Consider the following 19,069-nt stretch of genomic DNA (forward strand, 5'->3'; position numbering starts at 1 on the left):
TTTATAAGTATTTGATTTATTTGTTCATTGTCTGTTTAAAGATTTACAATTTTATAGAAAGAAAACTAGGAATATGCCAGGTAAATACTGCAGCTTCACAGTGATAGTCAAAAATAATTGAGGCATGGAAAAGTGGGGGTGCTTTAATGTCTGTATGTTTTGTAGGAGGAAATTCAGGAAGTCAGTGATCATGATGATGAAGAAGAGGAAGATGATGAGGATGAAGATGATATGGAAGTCGTTGAAAGCTCAGATGAATCAGATTCTGACTCTGATGAAAAAGGTGATGTCAGTGTAATATTCTGTAGAGTTCTGCAAATAATATCTGTCAGACCTCAGGTCTTGGTAGGCAAGCAAGTCTATTGTCAACCATCTGTGTGTAATTCTCTGTGAGGAGCATGTTCTGTGAATTATTTTTTTTGCTTATGATGCATGTATTAGACAGCTGATTGAGTGTTCCTGGATGGGTTTTGAAATTGACCAGAGGCCAGGTTAATTGTGATTTGTGTGGAATCCTCCCGTGCACAATATGTATTAACAGTGACTCTAAGATTGCAAGGATTATCTGTATTCACGTGGTCCTTGCTTTAATTTAACAGAAATCTTTCTATTTTAGAAAATTATCAAGCTGACTTGGCAAATATCACCTGTGAAATAGCCATTAAGCAGAAACTGATAGATGAGCTAGAAAACAGCCAGCGAAGGTTGCAAACACTGAAAAAACAGTATGAAGAGAAACTAATGATGCTACAACATAAAATTCGAGACACTCAGCTTGAAAGAGATCAGGTTCTTCAAAACTTGGGTAAGAAGTACAAAATCATTGATCTTGTATAAGCTGTTGAACCATTTTCTACTTCTCTCATTTTCTTTTTCAAATTTGATGAGAAATTGCAGAAAACAGAAATATGTTTTGTACCCATAATGCAGTTAATAATTTTTTATTCATTCTAGTTTCTATTAGAATTGAGAGAAGAATTTTTTGAAATGCATTGCTACTGGCAGGTATTTGATTTGGGTGAATAAGCATTTTCAGTTTTCTAAGAGCTCTCATAATCCTGGAGATAGTTCCTGATTAGAAGTTTCTTTTCGTGTTCCTTCTTCCCCACTTTCTTTCTATTTGCATAAGAATAAGAACAAGAATCAGTGAATCACCTTTCAGAGGTGTTTACTGACCAAACATTTTAGAATATGTATTAGTATTGAGATAACAAACTACCTTTGATTCAAGATTACCTGCCACAAATAACTGCACTTTGGGAGTGCTGTGGAAAGTATTTTGTTTGTTTTTATTTTTTAAACATATATATGCTTTACAGTTATACACGGTCTAAGCTTTTGCTGTTCCCCTGTTATTCCTTAGACCTTCCCCATTGATCAGTGTCAGAAGAGGAATACTAGGCTTGATGGCTTTTAGGAGTGTTGTTATACTCCTGTGTACATATGCGTGAATGTGTGTATTTGTGCTTTCAGGTGCTCAGATTTGTTGCAAAGAAGTCAGAGGAAAGTGTTAATAGTTGATGTCTTATCCCAGAATGTATACCAGGCGGAAAGTTCAAAGCAGTATGGGTGGCAGGAACTAGAGAGAAATTAGGTTGTTTTAAAGGTATTGCAGAGCAATACTGTAGCAATGCTAGAGCAGAGGAAGTAGTTATCTGCTGTGGCTGGCAATGTAAAGGTACCTGAACAAAAGCAGATTAAGAATTCCCTTTTACTCTAGGTTCTGTAGAGACCTATTCAGAAGAAAAGGCAAAAAAAATCAAGTCAGAATATGAAAAGAAACTCCAAGCCATGAATAAAGAACTGCAGAGACTTCAAACAGCACAAAAGGAACATGCACGATTGCTTAAAAATCAGTCTCAATATGAAAAGCAGCTGAAGAAACTGCAGCAGGAGGTGACAGAGATGAAGAAAACCAAGGTATATTTCAGTAAATTGAAGTGTCGCACAATGATGTCTACTGAAAATTGTGTTGAAATCTCCTGTGCATCCATCTATCTGATAACTCTGACTTGCTGTTATCTGCTTAAAATAGAAGAAATGCTAGCACCAGCCTGTTCCTTGGGGAGAGGGGTGGCTTTTAGGTTTAATGAACAGAAATTAAGGTATCAAACACGCATAAGCTTGCACAGCATATTAGCTGTTATTCATCACTGAGTGAAGACGACATTATATGGAAGGCTAAATAGCTAAAAACTTATAACAGTGGAAAATGGCAATTTGAAGAGAAAACTGTATGGGAGCAGGGAGCAGAACTTCAGTGTGAACAGCTTTTCTAAGTGATGACTTCTTTACAGGTTCGCTTGATGAAGCAAATGAAAGAAGAGCAGGAGAAAGCTAGAATGACTGAATCTAGAAGAAATAGAGAGATTGCACAACTGAAAAAGGAGCAACGCAAACGAGAGGTGATTTGACAGATAAAGAACATTCATTTAGAATAAGCACGTGTCATTATGATGTGCCTCTGCTTGCAGGCACACACTGGGTATATGCATTCACTGAGGCAGGCATGTACCGGCATATTTGCACCAGTGAAAATGCACAAAATTTGGTTTGACTTCCATGCAAATACAGTTCCTAGCTTCAGGTGATAAGTTTTATATTTCCTGTTGTGCTTATTGAATATGTATATCAATGTTATCAGTGAACCAGTGATTAATGAATCTTCACAAAGTTGTTGCTACTGCCTTGCTTGCATGGAATTATTGTTTTTGATAGAATTGACGCAGTGAAGCACTTATTTTTGTTCTGCACTAGGAAGATCAAGAAACAATCATGACTTGAGTCTTCATGTAACAGCAATTTTGCAGATTTTTATTAATGTGAAGAGGTCTTTTTTTTGTTGTTGTTTATACAATGCAGTTCTTGTGAGAGAGAATGAAAAAAAATCATATGCTGCTTCTGTTTTTTCACAGCATCAGCTCAAGCTTCTGGAAGCTCAGAAAAGAAACCAAGAAGTTATCTTACGTCGCAAAACTGAAGAGGTACTGTGGTAAAACACCAATGCATCTTTGAAAACAGAATCGTGTTTTATTGCTGTATGTTAGAATTTAGTTTTGGGAGAGTTAATTGTGTCTTTGCCCTGTGCTTCAGGTCACAGCCCTTCGCAGGCAAGTAAGGCCTCTGTCTGATAAAGTGGCAGGAAAAGTGAGTCGAAAGCTGAGTCTGCCTGAGCATTCCATGCAGGAAGCAAGTTCTAGTTTGTCAGGCGAGCATGATGGCTCCAGAACAGCAGCACAGCAGAAGATGAGAATTCCTGTTGCAAGGGTTCAAGCATTATCTGTAACTGCAACAAACGGAACAGGGTAAGGGTTAAAACTTTTTAGGACTCTCTTACAAGAACTGAAATTTGTGTGGACTTTCTAGCAGGTACTGTTGCAGGAGCTGTTAGTTGTCAAACTGTTATCATGTAATGCTCATAAAATGGGCATTTTACCATCATCAAATGCAATTTCAGATTTCTGTGTTTAAAATAATAATATAATAATATAAAATTGCATTAAAGGGCAAGTCACATAAACTAGATTTTGAAATCTTGAGGGTTTTTAAATCTACTCTTCAAGAGAAATTACCTTGGCATTCCAGTGTTAAGTTCATGGAAAAACTTGTTGGAAAATGCAGTTCAGTGTATCAGGTACTTTTCCATTGTGATTTGAAGCAGATCTCCTTGTTAAACAGGGAACAACACCTACATGGCATTTGAACTCAATAGTGGGTCATGAAAGATGCTGGAGTGTTTGAAACCTGTTTTTCAAGTGTAGCATGCTAGAGTGCAGTAGAGTTCAGGGCTGGGTAGAGGCAGCTGTCTGGTGCTGTGAAAACCTACAACAACTTCTGCATGAAATTTGAAAGTTGTTTATAAAAAATATTCCAGCCTGATCATTTCCACATTCGAATTTGTAACGGGACTGCTTCAGCCTTAGCTGTATATTTCTCTTGAATGCGTCACAGAAGGAAGTACCAGCGGAAAGCAGTGATCAGCAGAGTTTACTCCTCGAAGGCAGCCAGGATGAAGTGGCAGTTACTGGAACGCAGAGTGACTGATATTATCATGCAGAGGATGACTATTTCTAACATGGAGGCGGATATGAACAGGTTGCTTACGGTGGGTGATTTATGCACTGTTGGCTGTATCATTGTATTAAATAGGGAGCACTGCAAATATGTTTGCTGTAACTTAATTGCTCTTATGGCAGCATTGGCAAAGTGGGTGGAATTTACTGCAGTCAGTGAAGATGCTTTTAGCTACAGTAAACATTTGAACCATGGGCTGTGCTTAGTAAGAACTAAGAAACACATTAATACTATCATGGGCAAATAGATTACTGTATTCACCTGTGTAACTTCTTTGCATGGGAATCATGATCTGTTAGTTAAACTGTAGCAAACAAAGGAAAACAAAAAGGCACTTCAGAGTTCTAAGGGATTACTAATTTCTTTTTCTGTAATATTATGTCTTTGTGGAAAATAGCAACGTGAAGAACTCACCAAAAGAAGAGATAAGCTTTCAAAGAAAAGGGAGAAGCTCATCAAGGGTGGGGGTGGCAGTGAAGCAGATAGAAATGTCCAAAACATAAATGAGGAGATGGAATCAGTAACTGCAAATATAGACTACATCAACGACAGCATTTCTGACTGCCAAGCAAACATTATGCAAATGGAAGAAGCAAAGGTAGGTCAAATATTATTGCAAAAATGGTAAAATGGGGACAAGAAAACACAATTGTGTTAGCTTTGAAAATGTTCTCATTTGGATATTAGTTTTTTGTTTATCTGTGTAATTACTAAGCCAGGAAGTGAAAATTGGTGAAAACTTTTTTGTGAAGTTTGAGATGGAGACTTATGCAATTGATACCTGAGTTTTAGTGTCATTAGTGTAATGCAAGTGAAGATTGCAAAGCATTTAAGTGTCAAAGCTGATGCTTTCTAGCATGCTGGCAATAGATTAATAGAATTCTTCGGACTTTTTCACAATCTGACTGGGCTTATTCTTGCACACATAGGAAGAAGGAGAGACCTTGGATGTAACAGCAGTGATTAATGCTTGCACTCTGACAGAAGCTCGGTATTTGCTTGATCACTTCCTTATGATGGGTATCAATAAGGTAATGTGTAAGTGAAGTATGTGTGTGCCAGGACTATGGCATGTGCCAGGAGCAGATATGTTGTGCTGACATAAAGACATGACTAATGTGTGTTAAACAAAGCTAAGCTGGTCAACATTATTGAGTCATGCTGATTCTCAGTGTGAAGGCCCTTGAGATCTGTTGTCCTCTTCAACTTACTGCCTGTTTCTCAACCCCCAGTAGAGCCTTCTTCACTGTATTAATTAGCTCACGTTGTTCTTACAAGAGCACTGACTTTTTGTAATCAAATAAATGTCTATGCTTTTTAACAAACTCCTAAAGAGAGCTTGAGATCTTTTTTCAAAAGACTGGCTCAGCCACCTTTGTACAAATATGAACCTCAAAAAATTGAAGTTACATGTTGATGCATGACATACTTCAGTCTGAGCAGAGCCACAGATTCTTCTGAAGATGTTGGGGAAATATGTTTAGTCTCTTATTTTCAAAATAAGTTTTTGGCAGCTTATAACCCTGTGCACACATGTATCATGTGCTCTTGCTGCCGCTTTTCTTCCTGTCTCATCGAGTCAAATGAAAGATTTCAATGATACTGAAACTGTCTTTGGGTCAGCCCCCCCAACCAGTTCTCTGGGATTTATTTTGCATTCTTGATTCATCACTATGCAGGTAATCCAAAAAGTTTGTGGGGAAAAAAAAAAGGGTAAAGAAAATTCCCACAATCACATTGGCTTCTGGAAATTTAAATATTTTTCATATTTTTCAGCCTTTGGATGTGTTCGAATGGATCTTGCAACAGAGTTAATGTGAGAAAAGTGCCTCTGACTCACTCTGTTAACAATTTCTCTTTATTATGATAAAAAGCTCCATTATGTGAAGGATTGTATAATCTTTTTGTTTAGTAATTATCACATAGAAAAGCTGAAGGGATATTTGTTTGCAAAATTGGTCATGTCTACTGTCTATTCTATTGTTTGTTTTCACCTGCAGCATGTGTCTATTGATACGTAGCTTTAGTTCAATCAAAATGTAGTGTGCAAATTTTTAGGGTGACACTTGTTACTCAAGCACTAGCACTCAAAGTCTGCTGTTGCTCTAGAAGCCTTTGAGAAGATGTTTTGTACCTTCATTTTCCCATACTGTTTCCTTTGGAATTTGGAAGTCTATTTGGAAACCGTTGCGTGAATTTCTTTGTCTGTATTTTCTACAACGAAAAAATTGTCACAAATCCTTGTCTCTAAGGAAGTTCTTTTAGAATTAATTCTGTCATAAGTTAGGTCATTAGATCGTTCATTAAAAGCTGAAAGTTCACTGAGTGATTGGGTAGGAAAGATTAGGGTTCTGTGTCCCACCCTGTCCCACCCTTCCACCTCCCCCCTTCTCCTTGTCACAGACTGCCATAGGTAATAACCTTTAAAAAAGTAATTATTTGGGGAAAGTGGAGGTGTTAATCTTTCAGATGCTTGCTACTCTTAAAAATGGCAAAGACTCTGAATTGCACTTGGGAGTCATGTCCCACTTAGCCACTAGATGCATATTTGCAAGGCAGTCTGAAGAACGCAAGTTAAAGGAATGCTTAATGAGTCTCTTTAAAAGGTGAAGGAAAGAAAAAAACCCTTTGACACCTGATCTTCAGGATGTGAGAAGGCAGCTGCAATGTACACAATGTTTGTGTTTGCAGTTTTTAAAAAATGTTGACAATTTTCATTTTGTAAAACAAGGGTTGTGGTGAAACATTTGTCATCTTTCTTTCTCTTAGGGTCTCCAAGCAGCTCAGAAAGAAGCTCAGATCAAAGTTCTTGAGGGACGCCTTAAGCAGACAGAAATTACTAGTGCTACTCAAAACCAACTGCTGTTTCATATGCTAAAAGAAAAAGCTGAATTAAATCCTGAACTTGATGCTTTTCTGGGTCATGCTTTGCAAGGTAGTTTTTTCATCTTGTTTTTTGAATAGTCAGCTGCATGTCATGTTTGCCTTTTGTGCATGCTGTACTGGGCATTCTAGACTATTTCTTTTCTGAATAGATGCTGTATTGTAACATCTTATACTTCACAATTGACATGCATGTATGGCATTTTAAAGTAGACCCTCTCAGCAGTGAAATGTAGGAAACCAATTTTGTTTTGTATTGAGATTTTTTAAAAATTCAAATAATCTACTTGTTATTTTTACAATCTGGAATTGTTTTAACTTCTGAATAGGAAGTTGAAAAATTCAATCCCTTTCGGTCATCATATGCTAGGGATATTCGATTGGTGTTTTATGTTGTTACAGCATCTATTCTACTTCTCATGAAATGATAATAAGAAAAATGTAGAATATGTTTGGGTACTTTTGTTTTATTTCTTTTTATAAATGGATATGTTTTGATTGGAATGTTGCTTTTTTTTTCCTTGTTGCTGTATTTACACAGACCTAGATAGCATACCACTGGGTAAGTATGTTTAGCTTTCTGTGTACTGTACAGCTGCATGAGTTACTAATTCATTCATATTCACTAACTGATGCATCTTAGAATTTGTGAGTCTGTGAAATTTGCATGAACTGTTCTGTAAATGCATTCATTATCATGAGCTTAAAGAGCATTTCCTCCTTTCTGAAACACCTCTAGCTCTTGTGGTAATAGCCCTTGTGGTAGTTAAAAGTGAAGACAGTAAGCAGAGCCATATTTCAAATTTATAACTTGGTGCTTGCAAGTATGCAACGAAGTATGTTCAGACTACATAGAATTATTCTGTGATATACTACTGTTGTAAAAAATTCTGCTCATCTTTTTAGGTTTGAAAAAGGCAATTATTAACTTGCAGGTCATTTTTTAACCTTTCGCAAATAGCTTTTTTTGTAATGTAAATATTGTACAGAATGCAGGATCATGTCCCACTTTTTCAATTGTGTTTAAGTTACTGACTTCACTGATTTTGACTTGTTGTTGTTGCTTTGAATTTATTCCCAAATGAATTAAGCTTATTTTCTTCCCTCCAAAGAATTGGCTATATTTGGAACTTGAGAAAAATAATCCTGTTTCCAGTGATAATTCCCTTAGTGTTGTCTTGTGCTGCTTTTAATCACATTTTGCTGTCCTGTGCTAGTTTGCACGCATTTCAAAGCACAAAACTACATGGAAGTGTATAGATCATAATGTAAAGATGGTGAGAACTTGGCCAGCTTCCTGTCAGGTGACACTTGAAAATCTGTGTCAGGGGATCTTGCTGCCTGCAGCCAGTTATAAATTCAGTAGTTTGTAGTATCATGGTGTCTCTAGAACAGGCTTTTAACGTGTGTGCATGTTCACCCCTGTTGGAGCATTGTTCCTCCTGACAGCATTGCATTTTCTTTAGCTCTGGACAGGTTTTTACTTAACAACAATATCTGAAAGCATGAAAAGCCACTTGCTAAATGTATTGAAACAGTAGCTCTGTAATCAAATTCTTTGTAGAGTGTTTTCTCGTTAAAGAAGCTTTTTAACACTTTGCAAGCATGACCTGAAGCTGTAAGAGTATCTAAGCCAGCCAGGAATCTGCTAACACTTTATAGGAAGGAAATGCAGCTGAATATGCTGCACTAACCTTGGTCCAAGACTGTTGGTAGTCTGTGTTTTGTGGCTCACTAGTGACCAAACCTTTTGAGCTGCAGGGAGTTCAGACATCACTGTAGTGAGGCTTTGATGCTGGGATTGCCAGCTGGTTTGCAGGGATTCTTGTTGGTGCAGGGCCTGGCAGAGTTCCTGCAGGTAGAATGTGGGTGGCAGCAGATCCTGAGATCAATCTCACCAGGATGCCTGACATCTCAGTGTTGGAGCACAGCCAGCCCTATCCCAAGCAAGGGGATTGCACTTCCATGGTATTTGTGATTCGCCCTCTTGATGCCTGCTTTCACATCCACCATCTTCAGAAGTTCTTCGCCATTTGAATACACTTGGCTCAGAAGAGCTTGAACATTCCCCAGTGTAGTTATGCACTTGCATTCAACTGTAGACAAGAAGTTTCAGTCTGCAGCAAAGTACATCACAGGCTCAGGTTTTGACTTGAATGGACTTACAGTGCACACTCACCTTGGTGGATGAGCCAGCTGCCATTCACTATCCCATCTGCTCTTGTGAAGAGTTAAAATGACCATGAAATTGAGTTTTGAATATTGCTGAATTGACTCCTCTTTGAGGAGCTGTGGAAGCTGGTTTTACTTCCCACCTGTGATGTATGGACATTCACAGATGTGAGTCACAACCACCTATGTGCAGATTTTGAGAGGGCTGGTCAAATGACATTTCCTCTGGGTGAACTGTTCTGGTGTATGGCATTGTTCTGGTACCGTCCAGTTGCCACTGCATGAGGATGAAGACGAATAATCAGAAAATTTTCCACCTGTTCTGCAAGCAGTGGTTTGCTAGCAGCTATCCCTGCAAACATTACTGTCTTTACTAACTTCATTTCTCCTTTCATCTCTTCCAACTCTTGCAGAATCTTGCTCTTTCTACCTTTTTGTTGACTCTGTGCACTGGTTTCTATCTCGGGGCTTTGGGCAGTCTTCCTGTGTTGAATTGCAGGCAAACTGAAGAAACTCATCAGGTCACATGAGAGTGAGCCTACAAATAAAATCCCACCTTTTGTGGTCATTCCACACTTTCTACTTAGTTACCTGTAAAAAGAGATCACAAGTTCTTTATGAGTACTGGGATGAAGTAACATAATTCTAATAGGAATCCTATCTTTTTAAAAAATGCATTTATTTTAGAGATGCTGCTTTTGTCTTACTGAAAGGAGTAGTACTCTAAATCCCCACTTCTGCAGAAGGCATATAATAGTAATAGCAATAATAACAAGACTAATGACAATAATAAGTATTGAAAGGTTTTCATCTAGTCTCAAATCCATGATGGAACAAAAAGAAAACTGAAAATTCAGAGTGCTATTCCTGTGACCCTGCTTTCTTTAGAATATTGTTCTGTTTCTGATAACTAAGATTACATTGTTAAGATTAATTTAGCAGTTTGGTAACTCTGAAGCACATTATTGGTGTTGGTTCTAGGTTGATGGTTTTAACTTTTTCAGGAAGCACATTTAGATGCAGCAATCACAAAAGGCAGTATTTTCCTTCTCTTTTTTCCATTCCTTCTCAAATTTCAGCTGAAAACTGCATATCTCTCCTCCCTTTCTCCAAAGCATGAACTTGCACTTAAAACATATACATGGACAAACCTAATATGTTCTAATTTGTAACCCGTGCTCTAATATGGGTTACAAATATATTTGTTCTATGCATTGCAAATGGTATCTGCTTTTTATCAGAAAATAAGTAAAGAAACATAGTGTCTCTTCTAGTAAAGAGGTGTAATGGAATGTCATTACAAGGTTATTTAGTCCTTAATATTTCCTGCATATGTTCAAAAATGAGGGACTTTGCCTGCAAAAATGTCTGTCCTTGATCTATGGCTAAGATGTAATATTAGAATAACATGCAATTTAGGGGATTTGCTTTCCCAGCAGTTTGGAACTGATTGTACATGTGCCCTTGACTCATTGTCTCAGCTAAATGTTTCGCACCATTTGCATGCAGACGTGTCAATTGGATGTTTGACAGTGTTAGTGTGTGGCATGCATGCTGGGTTTGTCTTCTGTGGACAGGTTTGTGTACCCATTTTTGCTTCAGGAACATTTCTACTAAGCAGCTTCCTTTAGAAATTAATCTCTTTTTACGAAGCCGTTCTATAGTATTAAGTGTCAGCATCATCCTCTTTGGAAATGAATCCTTATATACTAGTGAAGTGCTTGCTTCTTGTCAGCTCAAATGCTTGGTGACATTCTGTATCAGAGGAGGCTGAGCCTCAGCTCACTAGCTAGTTAAAAATATCATTTTTTTTTTTTCATTATAGCCAGGCTGATTCTGTCTTGGAGCAAGAAGATGAAAAAAGGAGAAAGAGACATTCTTACTGTCCATTGATTTATATCCCATATTGTCCATGTCTTGCAGATAATTTTTTTTGCTTTTTCTGCTTTCTTACAGATTTTCTTCTAGAATTTCTGTTTTTCTGTCATCTCTGTTGCTCTGCTACAGTAGACAAAGGATCATTTTTGACACAGTATGCCTAGGTGTATGATGTATTTAGATTGTATGAGAAGAATTACTTTAGGTGTCAGGAAAATTCAGTGGGGGCTGGATAGAAAATAGTCAAGATATTTTGCAAATCCCTTTCAACACTGTCTGAGTTGCTTTGTATAGCAGCTAAAGCCTTCACATCCTGTTGTAGAGGGACAGACTAACGTTATTCTTCTGGAAATTTTCTAGAAAACTTGGAAGATAGTACTGATGAGGATGCCCCATTGCATAGTCCTGGAACAGAAGGAAGGTGAGGAAATCTTTGTTACTACCAATTCTAGAAAAATTACTGTAATTTCCTCCTTTTGTAATGCAGACTCATATATCCTTTAGAAAGTATCTCTGACATTGTTTCATTATACTTTGCCCACAATTTCAGTAAAAAGGAGTAAAATTAAAATACATACCTGCCAATCTGCAAAAAGTATGACTTTCTAATTTGGATGCAATTTTTCTTTTAGTTCATTATCTTCAGATCTCTTGAAGCTTTGTGGTGAAGTCAAGCCCAAAAGCAAGGTAGGATATATAAGGATGATGATCATAAGTCTTCTACATGTCTATTAAGTGATTCTGTGATACTATAATAATTCATCATTTAATGATACCTTCTGGTATCATTAAAAAAAGGCTCGCTTTGCCCAAGAGACATCAGTGAATGAATACATGCAAAAGGTGAACTGATGTACTTTACATATGATTTGTGTGCAATATGATTTTGTGTGACACTCCTCTCTAAGAAGCAATGATAAAAATAACTTCTTCAGTATTTTGAGGTTAAGCTATTAGAATTCCAGAAAGAGATGTGTTCTTCCAGTTACTTGCACTCCAAACTGGGGTAATTTTGCAGATTAGTATTAGCTGGGCTACAGTTCAATGCTATTGCCAGTGGGAACTGTGGACATGCTTATTGTTTGCGATTTGTCACAGATATCTTGAAGTTTATGGAATAAAAGTTTGACCTCCAGGATCTTAATTATATCTAGGCTGACTACAGTTTAATATTAATGGCAGTGGGAACTGGAAATGTGCACTGATGGCAATTTTGCTTCTGTGCTCACAGGAGCACAAACATAGTTTGCAAAGTAAATAGAAGCTTAATCTCCAGTTTTCCAACTGCAGTTGGCTTTGGAAGACACCATCTGTGTTGGCTGTTGAATTATTTGGCAACATTCTTTGGTGTGCAGCTTTTTGGGCTGTTTAACTAAGTGAGTTTGGTCCAAAAATGCAATGAAATATCATTTTTGTAATGGCTCCTTTCTGACTGGATCTTTGTCTTCCCTGTTCGCTTTCTTTCCCTGAGGACTAGATCTTAAATTTACACCTAACATGTATGATCCATTTTTTACAAATTACTGTGTTGCACAAAGCTTAGCTCTTTTGTGAGTTTTTCTGTTGTTTTCAAACTGTTGAAATGCTGAATGAATGTCAATTCATGTGGACTTTTGAGGTGACTTAAACAAAGAAGTAGAGTTTGTATATGAGAAGAAGCATTGATGTTAGAATTCACACCAGTATAATTGTAGCTCTTTAAAGTGATACTTTGCTTTATTCCTCTCTGTTTTATAACATTTCATTTGGATAAACCATAGGTAAGTAATATTGTACTCCTGTAGTATTGGCAGGCAGCTGGTTGTAAGGATATCATTGGAAACCAGTTGTCAAATCAGTGGTTTGACATTGAATTGGAATTGCCTCCTCTGAAGTTGTTGCCCAAAAGCAGAGACGAGCTTCTTGGTTTAGTTTCCAAAGGCAATTGCCAAGAGTTTGAGGGGGATGCTAATTGCCAGCTAATAATGATAAGCTTGACTGTAGGACTCTTGACACACACCACTGCATGTTGAAGAGGCAGTTTGGTTTTTGTCTGTCTCCAGGCCCGCCGCAGGACCACCACCCAGATGGAATTGCTGTATGCAGCCAACAGCGACCTGGTCTCCGACAGTAGCGCTGCAGACTCTGCCTCGGCTGGCTCTGCCGCGTCAGCTGCAGAAACCCAAGAAAGTGGGGTGGCTGCTGACACACATGATGCTTCTGCTAGGGACAGAGAGTTTATACCCCCACCACCTGGCTTACCTTCTAAGATAGGCAGCATGTAAGTTTGGCCATGCTGTACTAATTATCCTTTGCTTTTAAAAAATGCATGTTGCCAATTTCTTGTAATCTATTATCTTAACTTTACAAATGAGGTTAATATACTTGAAACTTACTAAATAATCCTGACAAAGCTCCTTCCTTTTTACCATCACCACTCTAGAAAGTGTAAATGCACTTTTATAAGTACTGTGGTTCTTATTGAAGATGTAAGTTCTGTTAAGCTGCTTTGTTATTGTCACTGTGTTCCATGTAGAGGGAAAAACCCCTCTAATACCTTGAATAATTTGCTATATTACTGCTATGGGAAATGCACATTCTAGGGAGATAGTGAGAATCTGATTAGAACAGCAGTGAGATTTAAAACAAACAAAATAACAACACACAACCCGAAAACTTTATCATGGTATTTGTATATGGTCCTAATTATTAGGGAAAATCTTTCTTTGAGTTGTCTTGTATGGACCATGCATGAAATGAAGAAGTCTGTGCAACAATGGAGTATTCAAGTAAAAAGTTGAAAGGAAAATGTTAGAATATTATGAATCCTCAAAAATCCTTCCTGTTTGCAGATTAGAAACTTACCTGCAGAAGAATATTACTAACTGAAAGTATCTCTTGATTCTAAACAGAACTAAAAATATTTTTGTCTTTTTACTTTGGGACCAGCAGATGTCTCTCACATGCACTCACACTATTTTTTTCTTTCCACTTGCTCTTGCTGTTCATTTTATATCTACCACTACCACTGCTAGTTATTAGCCAATCACTGCAAGAGACCCTTTTCTTGGCTTTTTAGGTAGTAGCTCCTATGTTGCACAAGCTCATGTGTAAATTCAATGCACTTCTCACATTCAGTGATGTGGAAATCAGTGTCTTGTAGCTATCTTCACGTTACAGGTTCTGGAGTCATGCATCATAATATTCATCTGTCCTATTTGCATAATATTTTTACAGCAGTCTCTGCCTAATTACACTTGCAATTTGTATTTTTTACTATGTATTTCTGGCATGTGCTTGAGGTGGCAATTGTGAACAGTAAAACACTGCTGACAGCAATTATTAACCCATGCTGATGGCTTCAGTGCAAATAGAATCCGCTTGGAAAGAATGCTCTTGAGGGGGAGCATAGGTGGAGAAAACCCACTTGTTTCAGCAGTTAGCATGAGATGAGTAGAGACTTTTGAAGTTTCAAGATCTAAAACATCAAGTGTTATGACCTGACATCCAAGACTCAGGTAATACCAACTTTTGCCTCACTCCATCTTCTAGAATGTATCCATTTATGAAAGTGAGCCAGTAAAAATGCAAAACAGGATTTTCCCAAAACTGTGTTCTGAAAGACTTTGGGAGTTACATACTGTCAAAAAGTCAATTCAGTCAGCAGTAGGCCTCATATATTGAATTGTCTTGGATCATGTTTTAGTAGCTAAGTGATTGGATACTTCCACAATCAATCTGCAGTGACCTGCAAGTATATGTTTTTTCAAAACCAGAACTCTTGCTGGTTTATCTGGTCATAGTTAAAGAAAGCTTGTCCTTATTACCCATCTGGCCTTCCCTTATGGGCTTGTGGTCCCAGCATATTTCTTGTAATAAAATATATAATTCAGGAGGAGACTGTGCCCTTACCTGCAATAAATGTTTTCTCCCTTATGCCACTTACTTATGCGACCTTTGGGAATGTAGAGGCTGTAACAGTAATCCAAAATACTGATTCTCAAAGAGACAGATTACATGTTTAGGTGCAGATTTAGGTGTCTGCATATGTACAATCTGCTCCACTCTGGAACACCCTCAGTTTTTTCTAAGGTTTGTGGTGATTCCATGGTCCTTGGAGAGGGACTTGTTAAAAGGGCATGTGTTGATAGGATAAGAGATAATGGCTTCAAACTGAAAAATTGTAGGGATACATAAGATAGTGGAAGAAATTCTTTACTGTGAGAGTCAAACACTGGAACACGTTACCTAGAGGAGCTATGGATGCTGCACTCCTGAAAGTGTTCAAGGCCAGGTTGGATGGAGCTTAGAGCAGCCTGGTCTAGTGGAATGTGTTCCTGCCTAAGAGAAGGAGGTTGAAACTAGGTGATCTGTAAGTCCTTTCCAATCCAGACCATTGTGTGATTCTGTTATTTAGGGAGGCACCTAAATACATATAGCCAACAGTTAATTTAAGTGGAATTCTGTTGACAAAGTTGGTTAGTGCTGTTGTTCTTTGATATGCTCACCTCATCTACAGCAGCTTTTTCAGAGTATAGTTGTCTACTCTAGGACTTGTGTCAGCTCTGTTCAGATGTCTGATGTCCTGGCAAATGTAAAAGGGCTCTGGAAACCTGTAAGTAGGTATGTGTCCTGTTCCTTTTCTGTTAGGTCATTGACATCATGCACCTGGTTTTTACACCTTTGCTTAGGAAGTTCATTCCAGCAAGATAGCTGCATTTTTAGAATACCTGCATTCCCAGGCTTTCAAAAAGAATTCAGAAAATGATTATGCCATTTACACCCTCTTCTGAGGATGTTCCACTGTGGAGTCAAAGATGGAAGACTCAAGGACAGGTAGAGAGTGAGTAAGCAAAAGTTGCCTCCATGTCTGAGTATGCAGGAGGCCAGTGTGAGGCAGAGGAGCTTGAGTTCCAGTTTCTGGTTTGGTTTATTTAATCGAGCAGCTGCTCAGTAGGCATATAAGCAACCCTGGCAGTAGACACTGTAGCCTGTTTGTCATCCTTGCTGGAAGACCTGTTAGCCTGATTCATAGAATTTGCCTTGTGATCTCAGGACTTTTGCATTCCTAAAAGCATACTGGTCCAGCATAAAGAGAGGGAAGGTAGTGTGTCCTGTTCCACTTTTTTTGGTGTCCTTTGCACAGTATGCCTAGAGGTAAGGGAGCCCTACATAGAAATGGGTGCTCTTGCCTTGAGGGGATTGGACCCACTTTCTCCCCTTTTTTTATAACTTAACTGTTAGGCTTCTGTGCAAAACCAGGCAGGTTATCACTTGTCCCCCTTTTTCTATTTCTTGAAGACCCCAGGGAACTCTAGGGTTGACATGCAGTACTTGGCACTAGGTCCTACAGGTCCCACACATTCCAGTTTGGGTTTGTGATCCCTTGAGAGTGTCTCATCTACTTGAGACAAGTAGCTGTGTGTGGTTGTGCTGTCCATGTTAAATCATGTTATTCTGCATTCCAGTCTTCAGGTGAATTTTATGTAGCACAGACTTCCTCTTAAGGGAAACATGTAGAGAAGTTGGAGCTAGGCATATTCAGAACCTGTAGAGCTCTGAGACTGACAGTTGTAACCATGTCAGGCAGGTCGCCTGCCAAATGAGCTTTATCTGATTAATGGAGCTGTGTGGAGCAAAAACACTTAGAGAATCTGTTTTCTTGCTTTTAATGGGTTTTTCATATTCATAGAAAAAAATCCTTCTAAATACATAGAAGTAGGAAAATACAAAACAAATGTTGCTTTTGTGATTGCTCAACTAGTGAGAAATGTAAGTTCAGAAGAATGGACACCACTCAGATTCCTTTCTTTTTTCTTTTGTCTGAGTGTGGTGAAATGAGAGCATTTGGGTGTCAGCTTTAATAGTGTCTTCTTGATAATTTTAATGGGGAATAAAATGTTGGGAGAAGAACCACAGTGACTGTGAATTGGAATTGTTTCAGAGCAACAACTGGAGAGACAAATGAGGGATGGAAAGCAATGGAGAAGGGAAGTGGGGGACAAAGACAAGCCATATTATAATAGTCAGATTGTCAATGGGAAGTATTTCTCACTTCCTAATTAACATTAATATGTTACTGCAAAGTTTCATTTTTGTATAAGAATCACGTGTTCTTCATGTCTATTGTAAGCAGTCTATTGTAGATGAAAATGTGGAATCTGAAATTTAAGAAATTCCATGATCTTAATTTGGATGCATATTCCACTTTATTTCTTTCAGTGAGTCTCTCTTTTATTATTGAATTAGTAAATCTCCTTTAACTATTCAGTATCTGACACTGTATGTTGATCAACTTTGAACATTAGTAACTTGGTATATTTTTGTATTCAAGTGTGAGAACAAGTTTATAATCCTTAGATTCAAGAGGGACAATAATAGATTAAGTACATTCTAAAATTTGAAACCACACTGGCAGAATGACAGGTAATGTTCTGTGAAGGGCCTTAGAGTGAAATAATGATTGCTCTTGTTTTAGTTCGAGGCAACCATCTCTTCCAGAGAAGAAGATACCTGAGCCTTCACCTTTAGCAAAAAGAAAAGCCTATGAGAAAACAATGGAAAAGACAAAGACAAAAGAACAAAAGCTGTAAGATTATTTTAAATTTATTTCCTCTGACAAAATTTGAACTTTGAATTTTCTTGAAAAATAAATCTCTATTTTTCTATTTCTTTTCTTCCAGGAGAGTTAGTATTGTTGTCAGTGTTGATATTCATTGCTCAGCTTATGCGTGGTTGTTTTGGGTTTTTTCCAGGTTGTTCTTCTGTACAAAATAACCCAGGGGCAGAGCCCTGAGAAAATATCCTTTGGAGCATTTGCAAATTACTTTTTTTTTTTTTTTTTTTTTTAATCAAAGCCAACAATATCTCTAAGAGCCTTCAATTTTATAAGAACTTCTTTGTTTTACATGTGTGTTTTCTGCCTGTAGCTTCCACTTTTACCACTTAATCTTTGAACATTGTGCCATCTTGTACTCTGCAGCTTTAAGCTTTTTGCATTCTCTGAGAAATATCTGTAGCTAGTATTTCAATCTTAATTATCTGCCTAAGAAAAGAGCATCTAACGTTTGAGGCATGTTGCATTTAACTTTTCTAACCATTCATAACCCGTTAAAGAAGATGTTCTTTTTTTTTGTAGCTCAGATTCTGGAGCCCCAGAGGCTAGTCTGTCACCTCCTACTTCCCCACCAAGCCGGCCCCGTAATGAAATGAATGTTTTTAGTCGTCTTACTGTTTCTCAGGGAAACACATCAGTTCAGCAGGATAAGTAAGTCACAAAGGGAAGCCTCAGCCCCCAACCAGGGAAATGCAAAGTGTACTCAAGTTTTCAGCGTAGTGTCCGGTAGAAATTTTGCCCTTCTGCAAGACAGGAGGAGATATTTCTCATGTTATTGTGTAGTTCTCAAAGGAAATATTTTAAACTACCATGGAATCACTGTAAAAATTTGAGAAGAGAAATTTCCTGCTGAACCTTGTTTCCTGTTTTCTAGGCTATGTCTGGTATTTGTAGTTTTAAACCCAAAATAGAAAATGGTAGAATTATTAGATGTTTGTGTATCTGTATGTGTGTTTACACTCAAAAATAGATTTTAGGTGATAATTTAAGAAATAGTGCTTTTGGCAGTTACTTAGTTGCTCCAGTGTTGCTCAGAGTGCTCTCACAACAGCACCTCAGAGGATGGGATATTGAAATGGCTAGCACACAGTTGTTTAGAGATGATCCAAATTATTGACCAGACTTGATTTTAGGAGGTGATTTGCAGGAGTAGGTGATATTCATATCTTGTTTAGAAGAAGTAGAACAGATTTGTCTCACATTAGGCATTTGTTTAGGAGTCTTACTCCAAATGGCAGTGGACTTTACTTGACTACAGTCACTATTACAGGTTTCAGTACTGATACAAATACCATGCAGTGCTTATGAACTGCAACTCAGATTTAAAATAAACCTTTATTTGTAACTCTAGCAAGACAAGAAATTGCTTTTGTCTCTTTATACTATCTTTTGAATAAAATGGGTTTCTTTCAGAGGTCTACAACCACCAAATACCAAGCAGTGTCTTGCAAGGCTTTCAGAAACTGT

The 19,069-nt window shown here is 37.8% G+C and overlaps 1 protein-coding gene across 17 annotated transcripts in view; it reads left to right on the forward strand.

The window, feature by feature from the left end:
• Nucleotides 1–19,069, forward strand: part of KIF21A (kinesin family member 21A) — an 88,485-nt gene that overhangs the window by 51,943 nt on the left and 17,473 nt on the right. For 8 of the 17 annotated variants that reach the window (XM_072919977.1, XM_072919880.1, XM_072919901.1 and 5 more), the window contains 16 exons: nt 166–283; nt 617–805; nt 1,721–1,920; nt 2,298–2,405; nt 2,916–2,984; nt 3,094–3,305; nt 3,952–4,105; nt 4,472–4,672; nt 5,004–5,105; nt 6,844–7,009; nt 7,499–7,519; nt 11,368–11,428; nt 11,640–11,694; nt 13,050–13,267; nt 17,465–17,575; nt 18,125–18,253. In XM_072919977.1, coding sequence (XP_072776078.1) covers nt 166–283; nt 617–805; nt 1,721–1,920; nt 2,298–2,405; nt 2,916–2,984; nt 3,094–3,305; nt 3,952–4,105; nt 4,472–4,672; nt 5,004–5,105; nt 6,844–7,009; nt 7,499–7,519; nt 11,368–11,428; nt 11,640–11,694; nt 13,050–13,267; nt 17,465–17,575; nt 18,125–18,253 — 2,114 coding nt within the window. Of the gene's footprint in view, nt 1–165; nt 284–616; nt 806–1,720; nt 1,921–2,297; nt 2,406–2,915; nt 2,985–3,093; nt 3,306–3,951; nt 4,106–4,471; nt 4,673–5,003; nt 5,106–6,843; nt 7,010–7,498; nt 7,520–11,367; nt 11,429–11,639; nt 11,695–13,049; nt 13,268–17,464; nt 17,576–17,741; nt 17,887–18,124; nt 18,254–19,069 lie in introns of those variants that run through there. The other 9 variants (XM_072919922.1, XM_072919944.1, XM_072919933.1 and 6 more) reach the window with 3 other exon arrangements.

Source organism: Taeniopygia guttata, chromosome 1A, assembly GCF_048771995.1.
Source record: "Taeniopygia guttata chromosome 1A, bTaeGut7.mat, whole genome shotgun sequence".
NCBI lineage: Eukaryota > Metazoa > Chordata > Aves > Passeriformes > Estrildidae > Taeniopygia > Taeniopygia guttata.